The sequence below is a fragment of the Ilyonectria robusta genome, assembly GCF_021365365.1.
Source record: "Ilyonectria robusta strain PMI_751 chromosome Unknown BGZ61scaffold_5, whole genome shotgun sequence".
Classification (NCBI taxonomy): Eukaryota; Fungi; Ascomycota; class Sordariomycetes; order Hypocreales; family Nectriaceae; genus Ilyonectria; species Ilyonectria robusta.
In genome coordinates this window covers 687,571-708,419 of record NW_025764439.1, presented here as the reverse complement: position 1 = coordinate 708,419, position 20,849 = coordinate 687,571, and the positions used below count along the sequence as shown (strand labels likewise).

The following is a 20,849-nucleotide window of genomic DNA, read 5'->3' as shown; positions in this document are numbered from 1 at the left end:
CCTGGAAAGGTTTTTTCTTCACTCCAGATCAAATGGAGACATATCCTCGCATGACTTGCGTGGCAGTCCCTGATAACTTGACTGCGTCAATCTTGGAGTCCCGGAGGGTGACCTCCACTACGATGTTGCTCTCCCTACCCATCTCCACGCCTTGGTCGATCTCGAAGCGGAAGGTTTGGTTCTGGAGGCCGGTTTGCCTGAGGGTGAGGTAGCTGGAGAGGGCACATGCGGCACTGCCCGTGGCGGGATCCTCGAAGCTCTCCATCATACGCGACCGGATAGAGAAGACAGTCTTGCCATTCTCATCTCTCTGTCCCATGTGGACGAAATAATACATTGACAGAAAGCCATGCTGCCAGTCGTCATCAAGGAGTTGATCGGTGCGAAACGGGGTGACGCTCGGAGTCACGGTCGCCAGTTGGTCGAGATCGGAGAGATTGACAAGAGCGAACGTCATGCCTTTAACGATACTGAAGAGTGGAGCATCGAGCTCAAGGCGGCGGATGGCCGGGTCAGGATTCAGCTGGCCCGGAGCGGGGTCGGACAAGTCGGCGATGGATCTACGGTGCTGACGGACATTGTGCGGAATGGCTGCCTGGATATGACCAGGTGCCGTCTCGACAAGGGGGATTGGGCCGGCCTTTGTAATGAGGGTATCAACACCCTGGGGGCGGAGGAAGACGGCGGTGCCGATAGTGGGATGCCCCGCAAACGGGAGCTCGGCGTTGGTTACGAAGATGTTGATAACGCGCTGCTTGTTCGATTCGGGATCGGGGACATCGTGGACAAAGACGGTCTCGGAAAGGTTGAATTCGCGGGCGATGGCCTGTTTCTGGTCTTGGGAGGGCGGGGGAACACCGGCGGGGATTGTCACGACGGCGAGGGGGTTGCCGCGATAGCGGGTGGTGGTGAAGACGTCGAGGGTAACGAAGGGGAGCTCCATATTCGGTTCAGTATCTCTGTCGAGCTTCGGAAAGTCTATGGCGGTCGCGGGGTACGTGCGACACGATGCACAATGGCGTAGGGCGTAACTTAGATAGGTAGGGAGGCGATAGATGGTTGGCGAAAGAGGAAATTTTGGTGATGATGAAATAGTGTGATATGTTTGTGTGTGTGTTTGTGTGCAAGTGAGGGGGACTGAGGGGTGAGTGTGGTGGTGGTGTGGGGTCGTAGTGACGAGGGGAACCTGAGTCAGTGAAAAAGAGTTGAAGCTACCTGAATAGGTAAGTTAGGCAGACAAATGGTGCTGTATAGGGTAAAGGACGGGGATTGGCCAATGGAAAGTGGGAAGCTTTCAGGTGTAGGCCTTAGGCAAGCTCAGGCAAGGCAAGGTAACGAGTCAAGGGGACCTGTTTGGGGGCATGAACCATGAACCACTCAGCAGCCGCTGCAAGGTAAAGGAGCAACGAGGTTGGATGTAAGCTTCCGTTCCTCAGACATTGGGGGGGGGTTGCATTGACCTCGACGGTGGGGCGGCGGCAATGAGGAGAAATGGGCCACAGATGAGTTCTCATGATGACCCAGAACTCAGGTTTGCGCCTGGGGAATGAGCTGAGTCTTGACCCCCCAAAGTCTGGCATCAGGGATGGCCTCAGGAAGTTGTGCATATATACAAGAGTAGGCACCGACGAGGTTGGTTGTTCCTCAGGCACTGGGCGAAATCAAGATGGATGGATGGACATGGTGCGATGTTGGCCCGGTTTTGGGGTGAGGTGTGCCAGTCCGCTCCTGGGTGTGAGTGGAGCAGCACCGGACTGCACGCGAAAGCAAGGGGGAGGGGGAAGCTAGAGCTGCATAGAAGCCACCTCGTGGGCTTCAGCTGGGACAAAACCCAGTTTTCTTGTTGTCGGCGGCGGCATCATCGAAGCGCTGTAGGGTAGGTTCGGTCGTCGAAAGTTAGACGTCCAAGAGGTCGGAGAAAAGGGAGGCCAGGGGATGGTACCCCATGGATGACGACAATGTCACCACTGCCGAATATAGTGTGGTCCTACGGATACCTGGTAAGCAGATGGCGTGGCGGTCGTGCTCAGGAGCCCCAGCTCCGGCAGGGCTTGCACGTACGGCCATGTAAGTGCGTGTAAGAGGAGTGGCTGTCGCGGCCTCAGGGGGAAGAAACAAGGTTGGAGGACCTCGATGTCTCACTTTTTTGTTAGCCGGAAGCGTGATAACGGCCGAGCAAGTGGATGGGAATGAGGGGGCTGTGGAGGCTTCTGCATAATGTGCTACGTAGCACAACAACAATATCCTGTCACCGAGATTGGGAAGTACGGAAGAACAATCACAAGGTCCATCCAAAATAGCGACAATAACAACGGGCTGGAGAGTCGGCGGCGGAGCACAAGGACAAGCAAGCAGCAAGCAAGCGTGCAGAGTGGGAACATGTCCAAAAAGGGAAGCGAGCGTGCTCTGGGCTCTTAGCTGCTCAGTGCTGGCTGGCATCGGACGAGGGGGAGGGGGCAGGACTGGGCCAATGTAAGTGCTATATGTAAGTAAGCACGGCTCGTCAACGCCTAGAGACGCCGCCCATCCATGTCCATGTCGGTCTGTTCTGTTCTGTTCAGTCGGGTTGTGTGTATCGGATGCTGCGGGCTGGATACCGCTCTGAGAAACGGGAGGCATTAAAACAAGACGCCCAAGAAACAAACGCACAGATTAGTACAGTGACGGGGTGTGTTGAGACAACGCCCTTCTCGTCTCACACACTCGCTCACACACTCTTACACGCTCACTTACTCTCACACAGGGACTGTCTCTCTCACACGACCTGAGGCACAGACGCGGCAAGCGACGCCTGTTTGACACACTGACACTGACACACGGACACGCAGGCCCGGCGAGATCGATTGCCATGGGCGACGGGGGTCTGACCTGAAAGGGTCCAACGGGGTCGCCTGCCAGGATCTAACGGGTCTTGATGGAGAAAATGATGGGGATGAAGAGATGATCCGGTCCACTCGTCATCTACTGGCATACGAAATGGGGCTGCGTTCCGCTTACCGCACCGCTGGTGTGCCGTGGGAGTTTGCCCGTTCTGGCATGCCAGCCAAATCGTACGTCGGCATACTCTGATATTCTGCCTTCTTAGTCGCAAGTCTAACCATTAAGCGGCTTATGTTGCACTCTTGACGTACTGCCCCCATTGCTCAACGCTATCAGATGCAGATCGGCAGCGCCTTCTCCATGTGTACGTACTACGTATGTGTAGCCCGTATCTTCCCACCGGTGACGGCACTCCGACCGGCCATGCATACCTGTCGGTGTTAGTGCCGACTCAAAGATTTCAGGGTCCCCGACGGACGAAGCACTAACTGACAAGACCCGGAGTGGCCCGGCCGGAGGGGCCAGAGGGCGGGTGAGGCGGCAGGGCGGTCGACCAAGGGTGACCCACGGGTGGCCATGAAGGCGTTCGAGCGCTGAGGCGAATGAGGCGGCGACTACGAGAAAAAAGTACGTACTCGGCTTGCGTACCACATACTACCGGCGAGGCTTGACATGACATGAGAGAAACCCCATCGCAGAGGGAAGGCCGGAGGAACAGAAAAAGGCCGCGGCCAAACCTCGTTCTGCAACAAAGGGACCAATCGGCGGACGGATGATTGTATTGATGCCCCTGCTGAGTCGCTCGGGAGGACGAAATTCACGCGCCCAGCACGCCTCGAGCCCAGCACGCCCAGCACAGCGCCCTCCGTAAGAAAGACGGTAAGTTATGCGATGCAGAGCAGACCGCATCGAGCACCTACATTGAGTCCCGGGTACGACGTGTTGCAGCCATTGTCCGCCCACCGCCACTCTCGGTGCCATCCATGCTGCCTGCATCCCATCCCATCCCATCCCATCCCATCCCATCCCCCTCCCCTCGCTCGGCGCCTCTCCTCCTTGTTGCTGCGGGTGCTGGTGTAGGTGGTGTTGGGTTTGGTGTTGGCGCCCAGCGTTCCCTAACCGCTACAGCCTCCCTCGTTCTCACCTCGTTGCGCCGCATGCACTGCAGCAGCGTCCGTCTGAGCTCCGAGCGGCTGCACGATGGGAGCGATTCAAGCTCCCATGGGCCTCTCGCACGGCATTGGGCTGCGCAGGAGGCCGTTAGGGGTGCGTGCTCTTTACGCGCATCTGCGTGTGATAGGGTCCTCTTTTTTATTTTTATTATTCCCTCTCTGTCTCGTAACTCGCGCGCCCATCACTTCTTTGCCTCTGTGACGGACGGCGTTGCCTCGTTCTTTTTTTTTTTTTTCCTGCTCCAACGCCCTCGCGGCTGGGTCCTCTTTTTTTTCTGGACCCAGGATCCATGGGTTTTCTTAGATGCTCTGGCGCGCCCCACTGACGTTTAGCGCACCCCACCCCGGCAGCCATGCACGCCAGTCCCAGCCAATGGCGGCGAGGGGAAACGAAAAAAAAAAGTTCGAGCTCTCGTGCTCCTCCTGCCTGGGGCTGTTTGGGTTGCCGGGGTGTGTGGGCTTGGATGGTCGTCGCTCCTGCCTCTCCTCCAGCGCCAGCCTGCGAGGTGCTGCGAGGCAAGAGCCCCGAACCGACAACCCCCCCAAATCCGCCAACCAGCCCGCCAGAAATCCATACATTCGTCCATTGCCTGAGCTTTCCCTCGTGCCTTCGGCCTTCCCCAGTGCCCACTTCCCACGCTCCCACCGTCATCCCCGTTGTGTCGTCCTTGTCCTCGCCGCCTTCCCTCCCTTTGCATTGCCGTGCTCCTGCCGTTGCCAACTTGTAGACCGCCCTCTCCCTGCCTCCTCCTACCCCCCCGACTGCGCCCGATCAACAACAACAAGCCTCCCCATCACCTTCCTTCAACAACATCACCGAAAGAGACTCAACTCTCTCACCGTCTCTCCCCTCTTACACACATTCACGACACTTCCTCGACCTCTCCATCTCTCTCCATCCCCTGCAGATAGACCATCCCGCCTTCTATCCTTCGACTGCGTCCCGGCGACCGATCCATGGAAATCGACCTCGCCGCCACTTCCCGCCCATAGATCTCTCTCCAGTCTCGCCGACAACTCTCGCTCCCTCTGGTCCTCGTCTTCGTCTTCGTCTTCATCATGCCTTACAATACACGCCGCAAATCTCTCTCTCTGCCCAGTTTGGGTATTCATGTTCCCATGACACACGCCGCCCGCGCTGCTGCTGCCGCCGCGGCTGCTGCCTCCAAGGGAGCATCACGCACATCACCCTCCGCCTCGGCCGCATTGTCGCCACCGAGGTCTGGCTCCGAGTCCGCCGATGCGCACCCCAGTAAACGACAAAAACGATCGCATAGCGACGACTCCCGGATCGAGCAAACACCGCCTCCGTCGCCCCCGGCGGACTCGTCCATGACCGATGTCGACCACCCCTCCAAGATTGACATTGAGGGCATCAACGACGACATTGTTGAGGCTGTTATTGTTCAGCTGCAATCCACCGCCAACCGTCCTCACCTCGTCAAGGAACTAGCCACCGTCCTTGCTCAGCGCCTCACCTCCGTTCAACAGTATGTTTGCGCCGTCCCCCTCCCCCTCTCCTTCTCCCCTCTCTCTTCTCGTTATTTTCCCCTCTCTCCCAACCCCTTGGCCTCGCTTGCGCTGACATCACCGCTTCTAGTTCGGCAAACCCCTGTGCCATCATCTCCTCTCGCCTCGCCTCATATCTGAAGCGTGTTTGTTGGAGTGCTTTGGCCCCCTGCCCCCTCGCTAAGGAGCTTGAGGCTATCCACCCTCGGCGAACCTACTACTTCCTTACCACCTGCCCTCGCCAACCTCTCCCCGATTCTAGCTCTCTCCTACCCAGTCGTCAGTCAGTTGTTACTCCCTCAGTATCGCTTACAGACGACTCTGGTTCCGATGATGCCGATGCTCGCCGTCGCGAGCTCAGCCCATCACCAGAGGTCGACCTCTCGCCTCATCAATTTGAGGATGTGGATGATGACTTCTCCATGCCTGCTACCCCCATTGGCTCTTTCCACTCTCACCAACGTCACATGCCTCCCCGACGGGTCAGCCGGCATAATTCGCCTCCTCTAGAAAAGGATGAGCGTGAATTCACACAGACAGCCGACGTCTTACAAAAACGCAAGCTCAACGAGGAGGCCCCGATCTCCGAGTCTATCGAGCGCGGTTCCAGCTTCGAGTATGGTCACCGCGACGACATTTGGTTCGGCGATCACCGCATGTTTGGCCCCACGGCTTTCATCACCAGTCCCTCCATCAAACCTAGTGGCTTCTCCACTGGCATCTCCAGCGTCATGTCAAGTGCTCGCAAAGAAGACGAAGCTGAGAGCTGGCTGAAGCTGAGCAAACTCCTGGAGTGGGATAAGGGTGCTGAGAGCATCGAGATCGATGAACTCGACGGCCTGCTAGATGCATGCTAAGCGAGTTTTTTGAGCCGGCGCAATGAGTTGACGAAAGGGGATGAAGATGACGATTTGCCATGTCTGAGACGGCGAACACATGATACGTATTAATTTGCAACATATGCATGGCGTGGTTTTGTAGAATTACTTGTACACTTAGACACTACTGGTTTTGGCTTTGGGTCGGTTCCGCGGTTGGATCGGGGTGTACGAGGCAAAAACGGGACAGAGGAGTTGCCGGTGTTTCTTGGTTTACTTGGCGCAAAAAAGACGCGCACTGAGATTTCAAAATGGACATACCACCACTCAGATTGAGACACTCTATCATGCTTGCTTTCTAATTTCGTACATAGTTTGTTATACACGCCTTTCTTCTAATTTGGTCCTGTTGATTCATTGCATCGTACATGTTGTCTTGTCGTTACGAGTCGGTCTTGGATGGCGACGTGTCGGCGACTCGGAGTTCAACCCAGATAAGGGTTCCCATCTGGAGGACGTTGGGGCGTTCCACCTTGACGACCTCCAGCCCTGGTGTCTTGCGAGCCGCTTCCTCGACCAGCTCCTGGATATCCCGGTTCCACCAGCATCCGTATTTCTCAAAGTGCTTGTCGGCGTTCTTGTCGAGGAGACCGTTAACAATGCCGTACCAACCCTTGCCGTGTTCAAGAAGGATAATGCGACCAGAGCCGGGCTTAACAGTGGAGGCAAGGTTTCTGAGGACAGCAACCGGGTCGGAAACTGAGCAAAGCCCAAACGTTTGGATGATGGTATCGTACTTGGCGGGGGAAGAAAGGTTCGGGGCGGCGGATGGAGGAGGGAGCGGGCGGTGGGCGTCGGAGTGGATGAGGCGAAGCTGGTCGTCGAGAAAGGAGAGCTGGCCACCGGTGTGGTCGGTCATGTTGGATGCTCGAACGATGGGCGCCGAGGAGGCCATGGGAGGTACTGTCTTGACGAGGCGCTTGCGCGCAACGTCGAGCATGTCGACCGAGATGTCCAAGCCAGTGAACGACGTGATGCCCTTTGCCGCCGTTACCGTCTGGCTGTCTCCCACGCGCTGGTTCAAAGGCTCCCAATCGTAGTACTCGAGATTCCGCCCGGTTCCCATAGCCAGCTCAAGCACATGGCCATTTGCCCGCTCTGCAAGTCGCTTTCGTAGCTTCGTAATTCCCATCCACCACTCAGGCATATTCAGCTCCTTGTCGAATTGTTCTGCGTTATCTCCAGTCAACGCTGGGGGTCGACCGGTCGGAGTGGTGTGTTCACAAGGCCCGCTACAAGGGCAAGCCTTGAAGGAGGCGGCGAGGGTGCCAACTATATAGAAACCCAGGGCGCCGGCCAAGAGAGCTGCGCCGGAGAGTGGGAGCCATGTTGCGCGCCATAAATCGAGGAGGGTTTCGGCCTGCGGAGGTGGGGGAGGTGGGGAGGAGGGAGGTGGTTTCCTGCAAGTCATAGAAGTCAGTAGGTGTAGAATAAGGAATATTGACTCATATGAGCATACGGCTTGTAGGGTCTGGTGATCTTGGACATCACCTTGGTCGGCGGTGCCTTGACGGCGGCACGAGGGGCTCGCGAGATAGTGCTTGCGAGACGCCATTGGGAGCGGGCGGCCCTTGCAACGGGGCCACGAGACGGTGCGATCATCGAAGCAACCAGCTCATGAGCTTCTTGAGCGTCCTCGAGAAGAATTGGCTATGCGCGCGCACGCGGCCGGCTGTCGTGGTGCTTGCGGCACTTGAGGCTTGCGGTTACGATTTGTATCTTGACTGCCGCATGGAAAATGGCGATTAGCTTCTCCGATAGCGGGTCGGCTCCATCCGAGGCCGCCAGGCGCCGGTGCGGAAAAGTGGGTCGCCCCATGGGAAGCTCAAGCGTGTCTTGGGGCGCATCTCGAACCGCGGCTGAGACGGCCAAAACTTGTGACTTACAACATCGGAACCTGCGCGCCGTTGGGCATATTTCAGCCACCACCACCCAATACGCCTCTGGTTCACCGATAACGCATTCTGCCTGACACAGCCCCGCAGTTGTGACGACGCGGCAGCCATGGCAACACAGAATGATCTGCAAGAGTTGCTGCGGCTGCTCACGGGTCGCAAGATGTCCATGATGGTGGCCATGGCGCAAGTCAAGGCCCTGCAGGTCAAGAATCTTCGCAGGTCTGCTCTTACTCATATTGTGTCTGTCACCCCACGCTGACACGCGTCTGAGCCCTGTAGCATCGCGCAAATTGCCGAAGCACCGCTGGCCTCGGTCGAGGAAGCCCTTGGCGGCGATGCCAAAGCGGCAAAGAGCTTGCAAACGGCTTGTAAGAGCCACGGAAAGAAATCTAGCAAGCGGGCTGCTGAAGATGGCAGCTCTCCCGGCGAGGGTGCCAAGAAACCGCGATTGGAAGCGACCCGGCGCGAACTTGATTACAGCGCCATGTCCGGGGACGACCTTGAGGCAACACTCGAGCTGCCATTGACGGAGGACGAGGAGTTAATTCGTAAGACTGCGGTGGAGACGAACCGAGCGCCACTGGTACTGGCGTTTGCCGTGGAGTTGTTGCGCTTCACGATGCCTGAGCAACCGCCAAGTAGTCGTCTAAGTCTCGCGCAGGCGGTAGTGAGTGCGAACTCACGATCCAAGGCTATAAGCATTGGTATCGAGAAGCCGGGGAAAGAGGAGCCGATCTCTGAAGGCCAGCCGAGAGTCAAGGTTCTGAGTCGCCAGGTTCCGGTTCTGAAGCGTGGTGGTTACTCTTGGTCAGGCTCTTCACAACCCACTTCGTCTACCTCGTCAGCTTCCTCGGCCACTATCAAGGCCAATCAACCAGCGCCTCACAAGTGGTCGGCAAGTCAGAAGCTGTCCTCGAGGGAATCTGTTTTCGTCGCTCATGCCATCTCCATATCCTCTCCTTCGGCTCGCGCGAATCTCGTCAAGTCATTGATGGCTGAGAAGCCGGAGCTCGAGACGGCATCACACAATGCCTGGGCCGTCCGGACCACGTTCGGCAACTCGCCTCTGAAACAAGAGGCATCATTCGATGACGGGGAATCAGGCTGCGGCAACTTTATGCTTCAGCTATTGCGTGAACTCGACATAAGCAACACACTCGTCGTCCTGACGCGGTGGTACGGCGGCGTGATGCTGGGACCAGACCGTTGGCGGCTAATGCGCGAATGCATCAACGACGCGCTGTCAGCCCAGCGGCGTACATGGAGTCTTTCTGGAGAGGCTGTCTGGGCACTCGATACTCAGGACACGCGCCCCTCAACTTCGACGGTCGGGATGCCGATCCACAGACCTGAGGCAGCACGAAACTACCTCTTGCGGTCGTTTGGACCAGCGCCAGGGGCGGAAGGAGGCAAGAAGACGGTAGCAGCGGCGAACGAGGAACGACTGGAGAACTTGGGCCGGTTGCTGGGCGCTCTGCGGCTGCTGTTTGCGAGTTGGGCAGGAGTCCTCACCCGCGAGGAACTGGACCGGAGGGCGTGGAACTGGTACATTACCGTCCGGCCAGACGTGCAAGCCGGAGCCGCAGGATGGGGTGCCAAAGGGACGCTCAAGCTGGAGAGAATACTGGAACTGCGGCGTAAGGACTCTGCAAGAGAGACGTGACGGGTGAACTCTGGCTTCCGAACAAGAACCGTGTGGTGCTGAATACTTCCCGCTGTGTCTATAATACCAGTCGTATGATATCGGGCTCTGCCGCCGTGTGGTACAGGGGGGGTGGTGGCATACAGGGATTGTATGTGGCCGGGAAGTGGTGGTTGCAACGACAAGAAATGATACTCTGTGGATTGGAAATCAGTTTCAATTCCCATCGGGGGTAAATATGACATGTACGATGTTGGGTAACTGAGTGTTGTGTGGATTTGTGCATCGCAGGGCGAGAGGTTAACAATGTTAGTCTAGGGTAAGCCGTGATGTACCAGAGCAAGGAACCTGTTGTTGACGATTTAACTACCTCACGGGGTATTTCTAAGCTTCAATTGATTCAATTCGCACCGTTCGTACTCGATTAGAGTATTGGACATTTCCCTGTAATTAGATGAACAATTGTCGCTTGGGGCTGTAATATTAGATGTTGATTTACAATCCAGAGGTACCTGACATAACTTCCATTGCATCCACGAATATTTTATACAAAACCAAAACAAATGGGACGGAAGACCTATACTTGCTTTAATTCAACTGTTTACAAGACTTGAAATGCGTTTACCTTGCTGTAGGCCGTACAAGACCCTTCGAAAACCTTTCACCACGAACTTAGTGTCTAATTCGAGACGGACCCATCATATCAAGCCAATAAGGCACAGTGGCAGAGTGGTCTAATGCGTATGACTAGAAATCATATCTCCTCGGAGGCGTCTGTTCGAATCAGGCCTGTGTCGGCACTCATTTTTTTGCCATCCAATTTAGATTGGGCGAGTTGTATGCTGGACCAATTTTATTTTTTTGCTGTTCCCCGGGGCAGATAGCCATTGGACAGTCACCGAGAGACATATTGAGTTGGCAGATTTTAGGCTTGTGCTATGCTGTTGCCATGAGGAAAGTGAGGGGAAGTGGAATGTTTACATTGCATGCACATGGCAACGAGAGAGGTGAGAAATGCTCTGCAGCTGCAGCTGCGTCTAATGTGAACGACAGTAAGGTGGTGGATACATAGCTTGGGAGATGTCATCATTTTGCATATTTTCCTTTTTTTCCTTTGTCTCTTATCAAGACAGCACAAAGAGAGACAGGAGAGAGAGGATAGAGAGGAGAGGCACAAAGACATGTTGCCCGTCAGTGCTTTATCGATAAGCCCGGACTCAGCTGGCGCGTCTGGTCGTGGGCGAACGCGTTAGCTGTATGGTTCAGCGCCAGCAGCCTCATTAGCGGACTCATTAGCGGGCTCGCCAGTGCCGTGCTGGTGCTTACAGCTGGTTGTTTTCAATGCGGAGCAGCCAACCAGGCCACGCCGTCCCAAAAAGCACCAAAATCACCCAAGTAAACACAACAACATAATTTGCACAAGTCACCATCATCACAACCACCGCTTCCACCTCCACGTCGGCCAAACCTTGCGACCGCACCCACACTCCCTCTCTTGCATCTGTCGTCCCATGGCCAGCTTCCTCTGACCAGCCTCTCTCTGCCGGCTGCCCCCCAGTCCCGATTCCCTCCCTCACTTAGCCTTTAGGCTTCTCCCGCCCGCCGCGCTTCCAAACCTCGAATTTCAGCAACCCCGCCCTCGTCTTCGAGGTCCCCTTGCTGACCGATCCCACATCACCCCCACCTTCATCGACGGCGATAAAGGCAGCGGCGACGACGACGACTGACGGCCAAGATACGTTGGCAATCGTGACATCTTGACGACGGAGACTCCGGCGGTACGACGCCGTGTTCAACCCATCTCGCGTATCATTGAAGTCGCCCTTTTCGTCCTCCATCCCGCTTTGATCCCCCCACACACATCCAGCCATGGAGAACTATCAGAAGTTGGAAAAGATTGGTGAAGGTGCGTTGTGTCTGCGTGCTGTTTGCTGCACATTGCCCTGCCCTGGTTTATTACTCGCTGTTGATGTAGCCCTTCGTGTCCCCCGGGAAACCTCACCGCTGCGTGACCAATGCTGATCCTCTCGTTGCTCTATAGGCACCTACGGTGTCGTTTACAAGGCCCGAGATCTCGCCAACAGCGGCCGCATTGTTGCCTTGAAGAAGATTCGTCTCGAGGCCGAGGACGAGGGTGTTCCCAGTACCGCCATTCGCGAAATCTCCCTCCTCAAGGAGATGCGAGATCCCAACATCGTCACCCTGTTCAACATTGTCCACGCCGACGGCCACAAGCTGTACCTTGTCTTCGAGTTCCTCGACCTCGATCTCAAGAAGTACATGGAGGCGCTTCCCGTCAGCGATGGTGGTCGTGGCAAGGCTTTGCCCGAGGGCTCGTCTCCCCACCTGCAGCACCTTGGTCTCGGAGATATGGTCGTTCGAAAGTTCATGATGCAGCTCTGCGATGGAGTCAAGTACTGCCACTCCCACCGCATTCTCCACCGCGATCTGAAGCCCCAGAACCTGCTCATCGACAAGGAGGGCAACCTCAAGTTGGCCGATTTCGGACTTGCTCGCGCCTTTGGTGTGCCGCTGCGCACCTACACCCACGAGGTCGTCACGCTGTGGTACCGAGCCCCCGAGATTCTGCTCGGTGGAAGACAGTACTCAACTGGTGTTGATATGTGGTCGGTGGGCTGCATCTTCGCCGAGATGTGCACTCGCAAGCCGCTCTTCCCCGGTGACTCGGAGATTGACGAGATCTTCAAGATTTTCCGGTGAGTAAACATGTCCCAAAAATACACCCTCAAACAGTGGCTAACAGAAGCACCTAGCATTCTGGGAACACCTTCAGAAGAGCTGTGGCCTGGTGTCACGTCGTACCCCGACTTCAAGTCATCTTTCCCCAAGTGGCTGCGTGACATGAACGCTGTGCTTTGCCACAGCCTTGACGACCAAGGCCTTGATCTCCTGGAGATGATGCTTGTCTACGACCCGGCCGGACGTATATCGGCGAAACAAGCGTGCAATCACCCTTACTTCGAGGACTACCTGGCTGAGCAACAGGCGGCAACTGGCCGTGCAAATGGATACTACCACTAGAAGGGGTACCCTGGTCCATTCCCGGCTGTGCAATGAATATCTCTCCATCAGCAGGTGAATTGGTGGCAGAAAGTACCCTTGCATCCCCTTTCTAGGATACAAGGGAATCTCCGGATCTTAGCCAGGAGAAGGAGATTCTGTGATTGATATCGACATAGCAACGAAAATACTAAGACAGACAAACAGACATGCGCGGCAGCATTACAGTACAGGGCCTACCCGGGAGCTCGCTCTGCCACTTTTGCTTTACTCATTTTTGTACGCCTTTTACACACCCTCTTCCATCCACACCGCTTGCGCTACTCGTCAAATTTGGCCAGAGAAGCCGAGGCTGGTCCGTGGATTGACGACCCATCCTCAGGATTGGGATTGCGTCGTTGAGGTGCAGGGAAGAAAAACAACGCCAACGAGGCAGACTGGACAGAGGCTTAGGCAGATGAGGGGGAGGAGGATGGGGCAAAGCTAGCATGGCTTTTTTGGGATGATGGCATTTTCTTTTCTTTGGTTGAGTGTACAGAGTAGACGGGGCACAGAATGGTCTGGTTCCCAATAAGGCAGGGTAGGCTAATCAATGACTCGAAACCAACCGCGATGATGATGAAGCGAACCAACAAGCCAATGAATTTGTTGGTTAGATCGCCTAAGACTTGTCCTGGTCGAGATGAGTGATGACCAACAGTGCACAACTAAGAGCATCTTGGATGGGCTAACAACGGCCGCATATGACAGGCTGCGGACTGCACTGCCTGTCTACCACACTGCTGGGACATGAGGCTGAGGGACTGGAGCCAAAGAGTCGGGTCCTTTTGCATAGCCACGGCCGCGTTGAACGGCCATGATCCTTCGTTGATTTGTCGCAGCCAGTTAGAATCGCCCACGCCGGTTTGGGCAACCCTCATCTCGGAACGACTTTTGCGTTAGGCTCAACCCCAAGCGAATTTACTGGTAAGCAAGATTAAGGCCGCTTGTACAGGTGCCTGGAGAACACGTCTACCTATACTTAGACCGTTACCGCCAGGATGCGAAGCGCCCAACGACCGATGCGGCGGGCCCTGGGAGCGGTAGTGGTAAGCGCCCGTAGTACGGTTCCCGCGGGTTTCGTGCCCTTAATTACTTCGTATTGCTTCATTGTAATTACATGTAACGAGTGTTCTATTCTAGTTCTACGGGGCAGGCAGGCGCCTGCGTCGGAGATTGGATGCTGAAACGCGGGCGCTTGGGGTGGGTGTTTGTTGACTTAAGCGCTGGGATGGGGGATGGTAGTAAGCAGTCCGGGCTGTGGGTGTTTCAGCTTTGTCGGAGAGAAACCATACCGAACCTGTGGGATTCAGATGCAGGTGTCAGTCGGGCGGAGGCGTTGGATGCGTTTGAGAGTTGACGGTGGATTGAAGGATTGAAGCATGGTTGATTTGGTTTGGCATGGAAGACCTGGGAGGCAGCCCAGCAATGAAGCCTAAGCGCCCATCGCCAAAAATACACACAGGCGGATTTCGACGGTTCTCAATTACGAAAAGTTGCCCGTCGTCCGTGAGGTTCTCCGAAGAGACGAACCCCAACACTGCTGAAATGCACGCTTGAAGCACCGGAGCTACTGCAAGTTTCCCAAGCTTCAAGGTACGCTCCGTCGGGGCGGCGGTGCAGTATCGTTAGCAGGTCGCCAGACCATCGTTCTCGGCGTGTCCCGGGAGCCGCGGCCGTCGGGTGGGGCCTGGTATCCGGTGGAGAAGGTGGCCGGAGGCAGCCGGCGAGCGGACGGGCCGACCGAGAGCGAGAAGAGGATCGATTTCCGACGCGCAGGTGCAGCTTGCAACCGAAAGATTGTAATAAACTGACGATGCATGATGAATAATGGGTAATGGACAATGGAGCTTTCCATTGGGGGTATTTTCGGGCGGCTGGGATTAGAACGTCAGTCAGCACTCAATCCAGTGCGTTGTTCAGTAGCGATACGAGGTAATGGTTCATATCGTAACGATACGGCGTACTATCGAGTCACACAAGATCTAGCGGCACCGGTATCGCAAGGAACAATCGAGCAACAAGACTCATCTCAACAACCCGTCCGTGAATTCAACACGTGTGGAGTCGTTGCTTCAATTTCCCCGCACGAGCTCAAGCACGAGCTCAAGCACCATCCACCATCGTGACCGAGAGGGTCATGAGGGCCATTCGCGATAATGGATCCCACGATGGATCCCACGATGGGTCCCCTCCAGCGCTACCCCTCAATCCCAAACCCCCTCCCACTAAATGATGGTTACAGAGCCAACAAGGGCATCATCCCCGCAGTCGCTTGCCCACTGACTGGGGCATTCTGGACGCTGCGACGGTGTGGCTGGTGATGTTGGTCATGATGGCCGCCACGGAGGACACGCATACAGACGGTAGTCACAACACACTGACAGGCAGCCGAGAGGTTGGTCACTTGACCTAGTCCTCCCATGTCGGGTCCGCTGCAGCTGGTGGAGATCTGCACTAGGGACGAGATAGGGGCCCTCGGGAGGGAGCTGGCCCGCAGCATTAGAGTAACTGGCCGGCAGCTCTACCGACCGTATTCACAGCCTTATCGACTAATTCTTATTCGATTAGCTCCATCGCCCAGGGGTCCTGGACAAGCTGGCCACGTCTGGTCTTTGGCGAATAACAAGGTCGCAGGGCTGGTAACTTACGGCCCATGAAACACGACAAACTGGCATTGACGACGGGAGGACAGATGGCACTGGAGAGTAGCAGTGCATTGCAGCATACGCATGCCGGCGCAGTGTCGTGTAGATTTTGCAGTGGCGGTGACTCTTCGACATCCTCGTCAACTAACTCAAAACTCAGTTGCAGCTGCGCCGTCGCGGCGGTGCTGCCCCGGACCGAGGATGCGTAATTCGTCTTCGAGCGCCGTTATGGCATGACGATGTTGGTGGTATTTCCGTACTGCACGGAGCATCGGCCACTTTTCCTGCGACCTGAACTCGTCCTCATGTCGTCATAGTCCGCGTGGCTGCCTCGCCACTAGCCACAGATCGGTGGCGCGCGCGCATGAGCCACAGCCTGTCTGCGTAACAGCGACCGAGGCACGGAGCCTGAGCGCCGCCGACACCGACTCTTGCCTGGATCCCATGTCGGCTCCATCGGGTAGTGGGCGTGCGGGTGTCCTTACGGTGCGCTTTGCGGCCTTTGCCTCTGCCTTGATTTGCGTCCCTGTGATTTTTTGACTTTTTCCGAGTGACAGATCCAGCCAAAACAAGCCGCGGCTGTCAAGGATAGGCTGCCCCTGGTATGTGCCCCTGCCCACCTGCCGCGTGGTCGTGCCGGGCTGAGCGACACTCGCCAATCACGGCGCGTTGATGGCCGTATTGATGGAGGGCCGGGAGGTGGGAGGACGAATCTGGGGTGGAAGGCGACCTACGACGCACTTGGGATGGGCGGGAATACGAAGGCTGCAAGGTTTTCTTTGCGTTGGTTTGCTTGTTTGCCTCGACAGGCCTCAGGGGTTAGGGGCTGGCAGGCGGAGAACCACGGTGGGTTTTGCGCCTTGAATTGGTGGTTATGTGGAGGGTGGATGGATACCTATTGGAGATGGCATCGGTCGTTGATCGTCGACAAGCCTAGTTTGGGGCATGAAATGCGAGGTCTGGGCTGGGGGCGGTGAAGCGAGCGAAGTGGGATGCACCAAGGCGAAAGTCCCAAGCGATGAGAGCCAGTCAGATAGAGGCCTTCTTGGTTTTCACGAGGGACCGGGACAAGGCGTGCATCAAGGCAATAAACTACGCTTTCGGCCGATTCCAAAAGACGGAATCAGCCAGTCGCATTCAGATCTAACATGATGGTCGACACAGAAGATGAAGCTATTAGGTATTGTGGCTGCGACGGACACGGCGACACCCTGCACGGGGCACCGAGGTTTCAAGGCGTCTGGACTGTCTTTGGGGAGACCAAAGCGGGCCGGGTTGATGGATGTGTGGATGATGGGTGGATGATGGGTGGAGGAGGATGGACGGATATCAACGCTACTGGAAAGGCACCCAATGCCAAATGCTAAAGCCTTCTTGACAAGTCCCGCTATTGGATGAGGGGATGGACACTGGGGACTGACCGACAAACCAGCCTCGTTGGGTTGGTATGCTGTAGCCAGCCCTTTTGTTAGCTATTGGCGAAATCGCAGTGTTCGATGACCCTAGGATTCGAGGCCCAAGGACTTCAAGGTTTGTTTCCCTGGATGAGACCCTTTGCCAAGCAGGAGAATGTCCCTTCCCCTTCCCCTCCATCAGCTAGGTAGCATTCCATTGTCAATCCACAGCTAAAGTGCCCCAACACACCCCCTTGACACCCCCCCGTCTCTAGCCAGCCTGCCCTCCCACCCAATGCTGACCCTCCCTCATTCCTCAAACGGGCTGCTCCCGACGGGCTGGACACGGAGTCTTGGTGCGGGCGGTGGGTGTTGTGCAGGGGAAGGGGGTGGAAGGCCCTGCTTGCTTCTTCCCCGGGAGAGGGTGGGGAGGGTACGTACATGTTCTGAAGCAATGCGTTTGAAAGGGGGTGAGCGAGACGATTGGGGTTGTGTTTGATCGTCGTGTTCGGATGGTGGTCAGGGAAAAAACCTGATATTGAATCAACGTGGGTGTGTCGGACGGGAGGGGAACGGTGAGAAGGGCGTTGCCGACGGTGGGCTAGACGTGGTCACGATGCAAATTATTGATTGTTGAATTCCGTTGACTGGCGAGGGATGCTACGATGTTACGATACCGTGAATGCTGAGGCTAGGCTGGGTGGTCACCACTCGCCCTGCGACGAAGTAACAATCAATCACTCAACAAACACAATGCAGAGCACCCGATCGCCGTACCCCAGTCCTCAAAAGACTAGACGAGACCAGATGAGACGAGGCGAGTCCAGGCCAGAGCAACATCAAACACCAGACATCCGGATACGTGAAAGCTCGCTGCATCTCGCTGACGGGCTTGGCTCTACTGGCTGGGGGGCCACTGATTTCGGATGAATGACCTGCAGCATCGCCGGGGGGTCAGGGATCGCGATTGATAGATCACCAATCGACACCTCGCGACAGGGCCGTCGCTCGTTAGCGGCCACCCTCTCGCACCTTGACCCCGGCCGTGGACCCTGGCCCATCAAGCCCCCTCGTCCCGGACGAGTCCCAGCCCAATCCCAATCCATCCGAGGCGATCGATAGTCAACTGTGTCACCAGCTCGGCAAGGTAAACTCCATCTAAGTACGGGGTAGCGTAGGGTTTGATCTCGCCCAAGCATTTGGGTTTCTCCCAACGCCGTGGGACTCGCTCTCGACGGACCGCCCGGCAGCCAACGACTCCGAGTTGGGCCGCTGGAATGTGACCGGGAGACTCGTCGCGTCAGTTTCGTCCCGGTGCTTTCCAGCAGCCTGATACAGTTTCGGATAGTCGTTCGGTCCCGCGCAAAGCTCGAGGGTTGTCGCCACAAAGGACTCGAGCTTCGGAAGTTGGTGCGGGCCGGTGGCTGCGATGTCGCTGGTCGCCGGCCCGGCGTTGAAATGGATCCTGGACGCGGCGGGTTTTTCGGGCTTGGGCAGCTGGCGACGGGCTGGCTGAGATCCGGGGATCGAGATGAATGCAATTAATTGGGAGCCGCGGAACCTACGAATCGGGAGGCGTCAGCTAGCTGTTTGCCTGAACCTGTGGATGGGACCTGAATCATCATGGCTGATGATAGTGTCATTTGATGACAGCGCAGTGGATGTGTGTAGATTGGCAATGGATAGCAGAGTGGGAATCACAATTTGATGGCGTCGTGTTGTCTTTGCTGGTGCTCGCTTTACGACGATGCAATGTAACCAAAAAGCAATATCTTCTAGACTTGATGGGTCTGGGCAGTCGGATACAATCAGCGGGCCATTTAGTCTAAGACACAACAGAGACGGCTAACCCAACGTGCGTCACATCGTCGCCAAGGTTCCGGTGAACGATTGTATCTCGTATATTTCTTTTCCCGTATTGACTCAGTCATTTTGCTTGCATGCAGGTTTCTCCTGGCCTAGTGTTGTTGCTGTTGCTGCCACAGCGCTGTTATCATGTCACCCCTGCCTAACGCCCGCATGCGAGATTGTGTGGCCTGTAGACGCGACGTGTCGTGGACGAAGCACAACGACAACCCGTCAGGCCACTAGCCCCTCCCAGGCCCGCGGGTTGCATTCACGCTATGTTGCAGCTGCAAAGGCAGTAATTAGTCCGTGATGAAACGGGGCGACGTTGTACGAAAACAAGGGCCCTGATAGCGAGAATGGTGATCATGGTGGACGACGGCACAAAGAGAAAACGGTACCCGCGCGGATATAGGTGGCTAATTACGGGATGAGAGCAGTGACCAGGTCTGGCCGTCCGCCGTCGTTAAACAAGTGGAAACAAATCCTCTTTCATGCTGGGAATGCTGGTAATGCCTATTGCTCCATGCTTTTTCCTATGCCGTGCCTCGCGCGTGGAGAGTAAAAAAAGACGAAACGACCTGCCCTTGTGCAGCAGCCGAGCGCACCGTGCTGTATCCTGACGGAGTATACCCCGGGCCAGTCCCTGGTCTATCTGGGGAGTGGAGCGTGTGAGAGATTGTTGTTTCTTGTTTCCTTCCTTTTGGGCTCTCGTCCGATGCTGGACAGAAGGCGAGTCTGGATGCTACACGTTGTGGTTCGTCGTTCGGCGCATTTCCGACACGGCCTGACGGGGCCCGTATGAACCGCCACGGCAGCACGGCAGCACAGCCTCCCGCGGCCAGCGTCAACGGACTGCTGCAGTCTAATCCAGACAAGGAAGCCTGTGAGAACTCGACAAGCTGAGCCCAAGAACCGGCCGCGAAGAGGCCTGTCGAGCATTGGATGCCGCCCGGAGCGAGGCGGCTGATTGGCCAGACGGCGCATTTGAGGCATCAAAAGGCGGTTTCAAGTATCGAGGCGCCAGGGCCAATCAAGGCCGCCCAGCCGCCCAAGAGCTGTAACCGCAAGCGTCCGTGTTTGAGGTTTGCGCAAGCGGCCAGTCAGCAGCGCGCCGTAGGGCTTGGTGTGGGACCCCGTCCAGCGAACCGCCAGCACCTATTATAACTCTCCTGGGCGAAAGGGTCCTGCGCTGCGAGTGGCATCCGCGGGCGGCTGGGCGGGTTTGGTTGGCGACGGGAGGACATTTGCCATTTTGCCATCCGTCTGCCCCTGCTTAGCAGCCTCTTGGGCCAGTTTCGACGCGGCAACGACTGGCGGGCGATCGACCAGCCAGTCGCTGGGGAAATGGAAACCGGATCAGTCCCCCCCTGCGTTGCGCCTGTCCTGCGCTGGCGGTGCGTTGCGTTGCGTTGCGGCAGCAGATGAAAGGCGAGCGAAAAGGGCGCGAAGGGGTTCACCAAAGCAGGATTCGCATACGTATACAAAGTCGGCCCCCCGTTCGCTGCCATTCTCGCCCTTCCATCTCGACAAACCCATCCATTGCATCGCATCCTCGTTTTTTCCTTTTGCCCTTGATTTCCTTGTTCGACTCTCTGGAATTCCTCCCGGCCGACGTTATTGACTCCAAGGGCGCCCACCCCCTCGTTTCTCGTTTCGCTACACCACACACACTACCCGCACTACCATCCCCACATACCTCTGGCAGGTCAAACTCATCCGCCGCGAAACCCCTTTGAAACGACATCGACCGTCACCGCTCAGTCTTGACGAAGTCCGCCCTTAGTGCTCCCACCTCAATAGCTCACTCAAAGCCTGTCCTCGTGGTGCTGGTCGCCCTCTCAAACGCCTCCCTTACTATTTGTTTTCCAATTCCAGTCAACCCATCAACCGCCCCTGCTACGGTCTGGTCTATTGACTCGCCCTCAACCAACAATCGACAACCCTTCACCAAGCTGGCCTTGATCAATTTCTATTAAACTC

General features: G+C 56.4%; 7 protein-coding genes and 1 non-coding gene across 8 annotated transcripts; 5 read left to right on the top strand and 3 right to left on the bottom strand.

The window, feature by feature from the left end:
* Positions 1-28: 28 nt before the first annotated feature.
* On the bottom strand, positions 29-943 carry BGZ61DRAFT_529612 (uncharacterized protein; the record flags this gene model as incomplete). Its single annotated transcript, XM_046253427.1, has 1 exon — positions 29-943. One exon carries the CDS (start codon positions 941-943, stop codon positions 29-31), a length of 915 nt encoding a protein of 304 aa, XP_046107438.1.
* Positions 944-5,051: 4,108 nt separating this feature from the next.
* Positions 5,052-6,358, top strand: BGZ61DRAFT_345692 (uncharacterized protein; the record flags this gene model as incomplete). The annotated part of the gene is made up of 2 exons (XM_046239814.1): positions 5,052-5,482; positions 5,593-6,358. The coding sequence occupies 2 exons, from the start codon at positions 5,052-5,054 to the stop codon at positions 6,356-6,358; spliced, it is 1,197 nt and encodes a 398-aa protein (XP_046107437.1).
* A 403-nt stretch (positions 6,359-6,761) lies between these two features.
* Positions 6,762-7,981, bottom strand: BGZ61DRAFT_529610 (S-adenosyl-L-methionine-dependent methyltransferase; the record flags this gene model as incomplete). Its single annotated transcript, XM_046253426.1, has 2 exons — positions 6,762-7,779; positions 7,839-7,981. 2 exons carry the CDS (start codon positions 7,979-7,981, stop codon positions 6,762-6,764), a joined length of 1,161 nt encoding a protein of 386 aa, XP_046107436.1.
* A 402-nt stretch (positions 7,982-8,383) lies between these two features.
* BGZ61DRAFT_529609 (ribosomal protein S5) lies at positions 8,384-9,940 on the top strand (the record flags this gene model as incomplete). The annotated part of the gene is made up of 2 exons (XM_046253425.1): positions 8,384-8,496; positions 8,557-9,940. 2 exons carry the CDS (start codon positions 8,384-8,386, stop codon positions 9,938-9,940), a joined length of 1,497 nt encoding a protein of 498 aa, XP_046107435.1.
* Positions 9,941-10,634: 694 nt separating this feature from the next.
* BGZ61DRAFT_t83 lies at positions 10,635-10,716 on the top strand. Its single transcript has one exon. It is a non-coding gene; the product is annotated as a tRNA-Ser (tRNA).
* Positions 10,717-11,788: 1,072 nt separating this feature from the next.
* BGZ61DRAFT_346753 (kinase-like domain-containing protein) lies at positions 11,789-12,961 on the top strand (the record flags this gene model as incomplete). Its single annotated transcript, XM_046239911.1, has 3 exons — positions 11,789-11,825; positions 11,961-12,636; positions 12,694-12,961. 3 exons carry the CDS (start codon positions 11,789-11,791, stop codon positions 12,959-12,961), a joined length of 981 nt encoding a protein of 326 aa, XP_046107434.1.
* A 2,224-nt stretch (positions 12,962-15,185) lies between these two features.
* BGZ61DRAFT_446322 (uncharacterized protein) lies at positions 15,186-16,112 on the bottom strand. Its single transcript, XM_046245201.1, has one exon. It carries the CDS (start codon positions 15,480-15,482, stop codon positions 15,219-15,221), a length of 264 nt encoding a protein of 87 aa, XP_046107433.1. The 5' UTR covers positions 15,483-16,112; the 3' UTR covers positions 15,186-15,218.
* Positions 16,113-16,134: 22 nt separating this feature from the next.
* BGZ61DRAFT_446321 (uncharacterized protein) lies at positions 16,135-16,882 on the top strand. The gene has a single exon (XM_046245200.1). The coding sequence runs from the start codon at positions 16,374-16,376 to the stop codon at positions 16,602-16,604; it is 231 nt and encodes a 76-aa protein (XP_046107432.1). The 5' UTR covers positions 16,135-16,373; the 3' UTR covers positions 16,605-16,882.
* Positions 16,883-20,849: the final 3,967 nt, after the last annotated feature.

What these genes read in the sequence shown, in the direction of transcription:
- BGZ61DRAFT_446322 (XM_046245201.1), bottom strand. Translation starts at nt 15,482, where the DNA reads ATGCTGCGGGCCAGCTCCCTCCCGAGGGCCCCTATCTCGTCCCTAGTG.
- BGZ61DRAFT_446321 (XM_046245200.1), top strand. Translation starts at nt 16,374, where the DNA reads ATGGGCGGGAATACGAAGGCTGCAAGGTTTTCTTTGCGTTGGTTTGCT.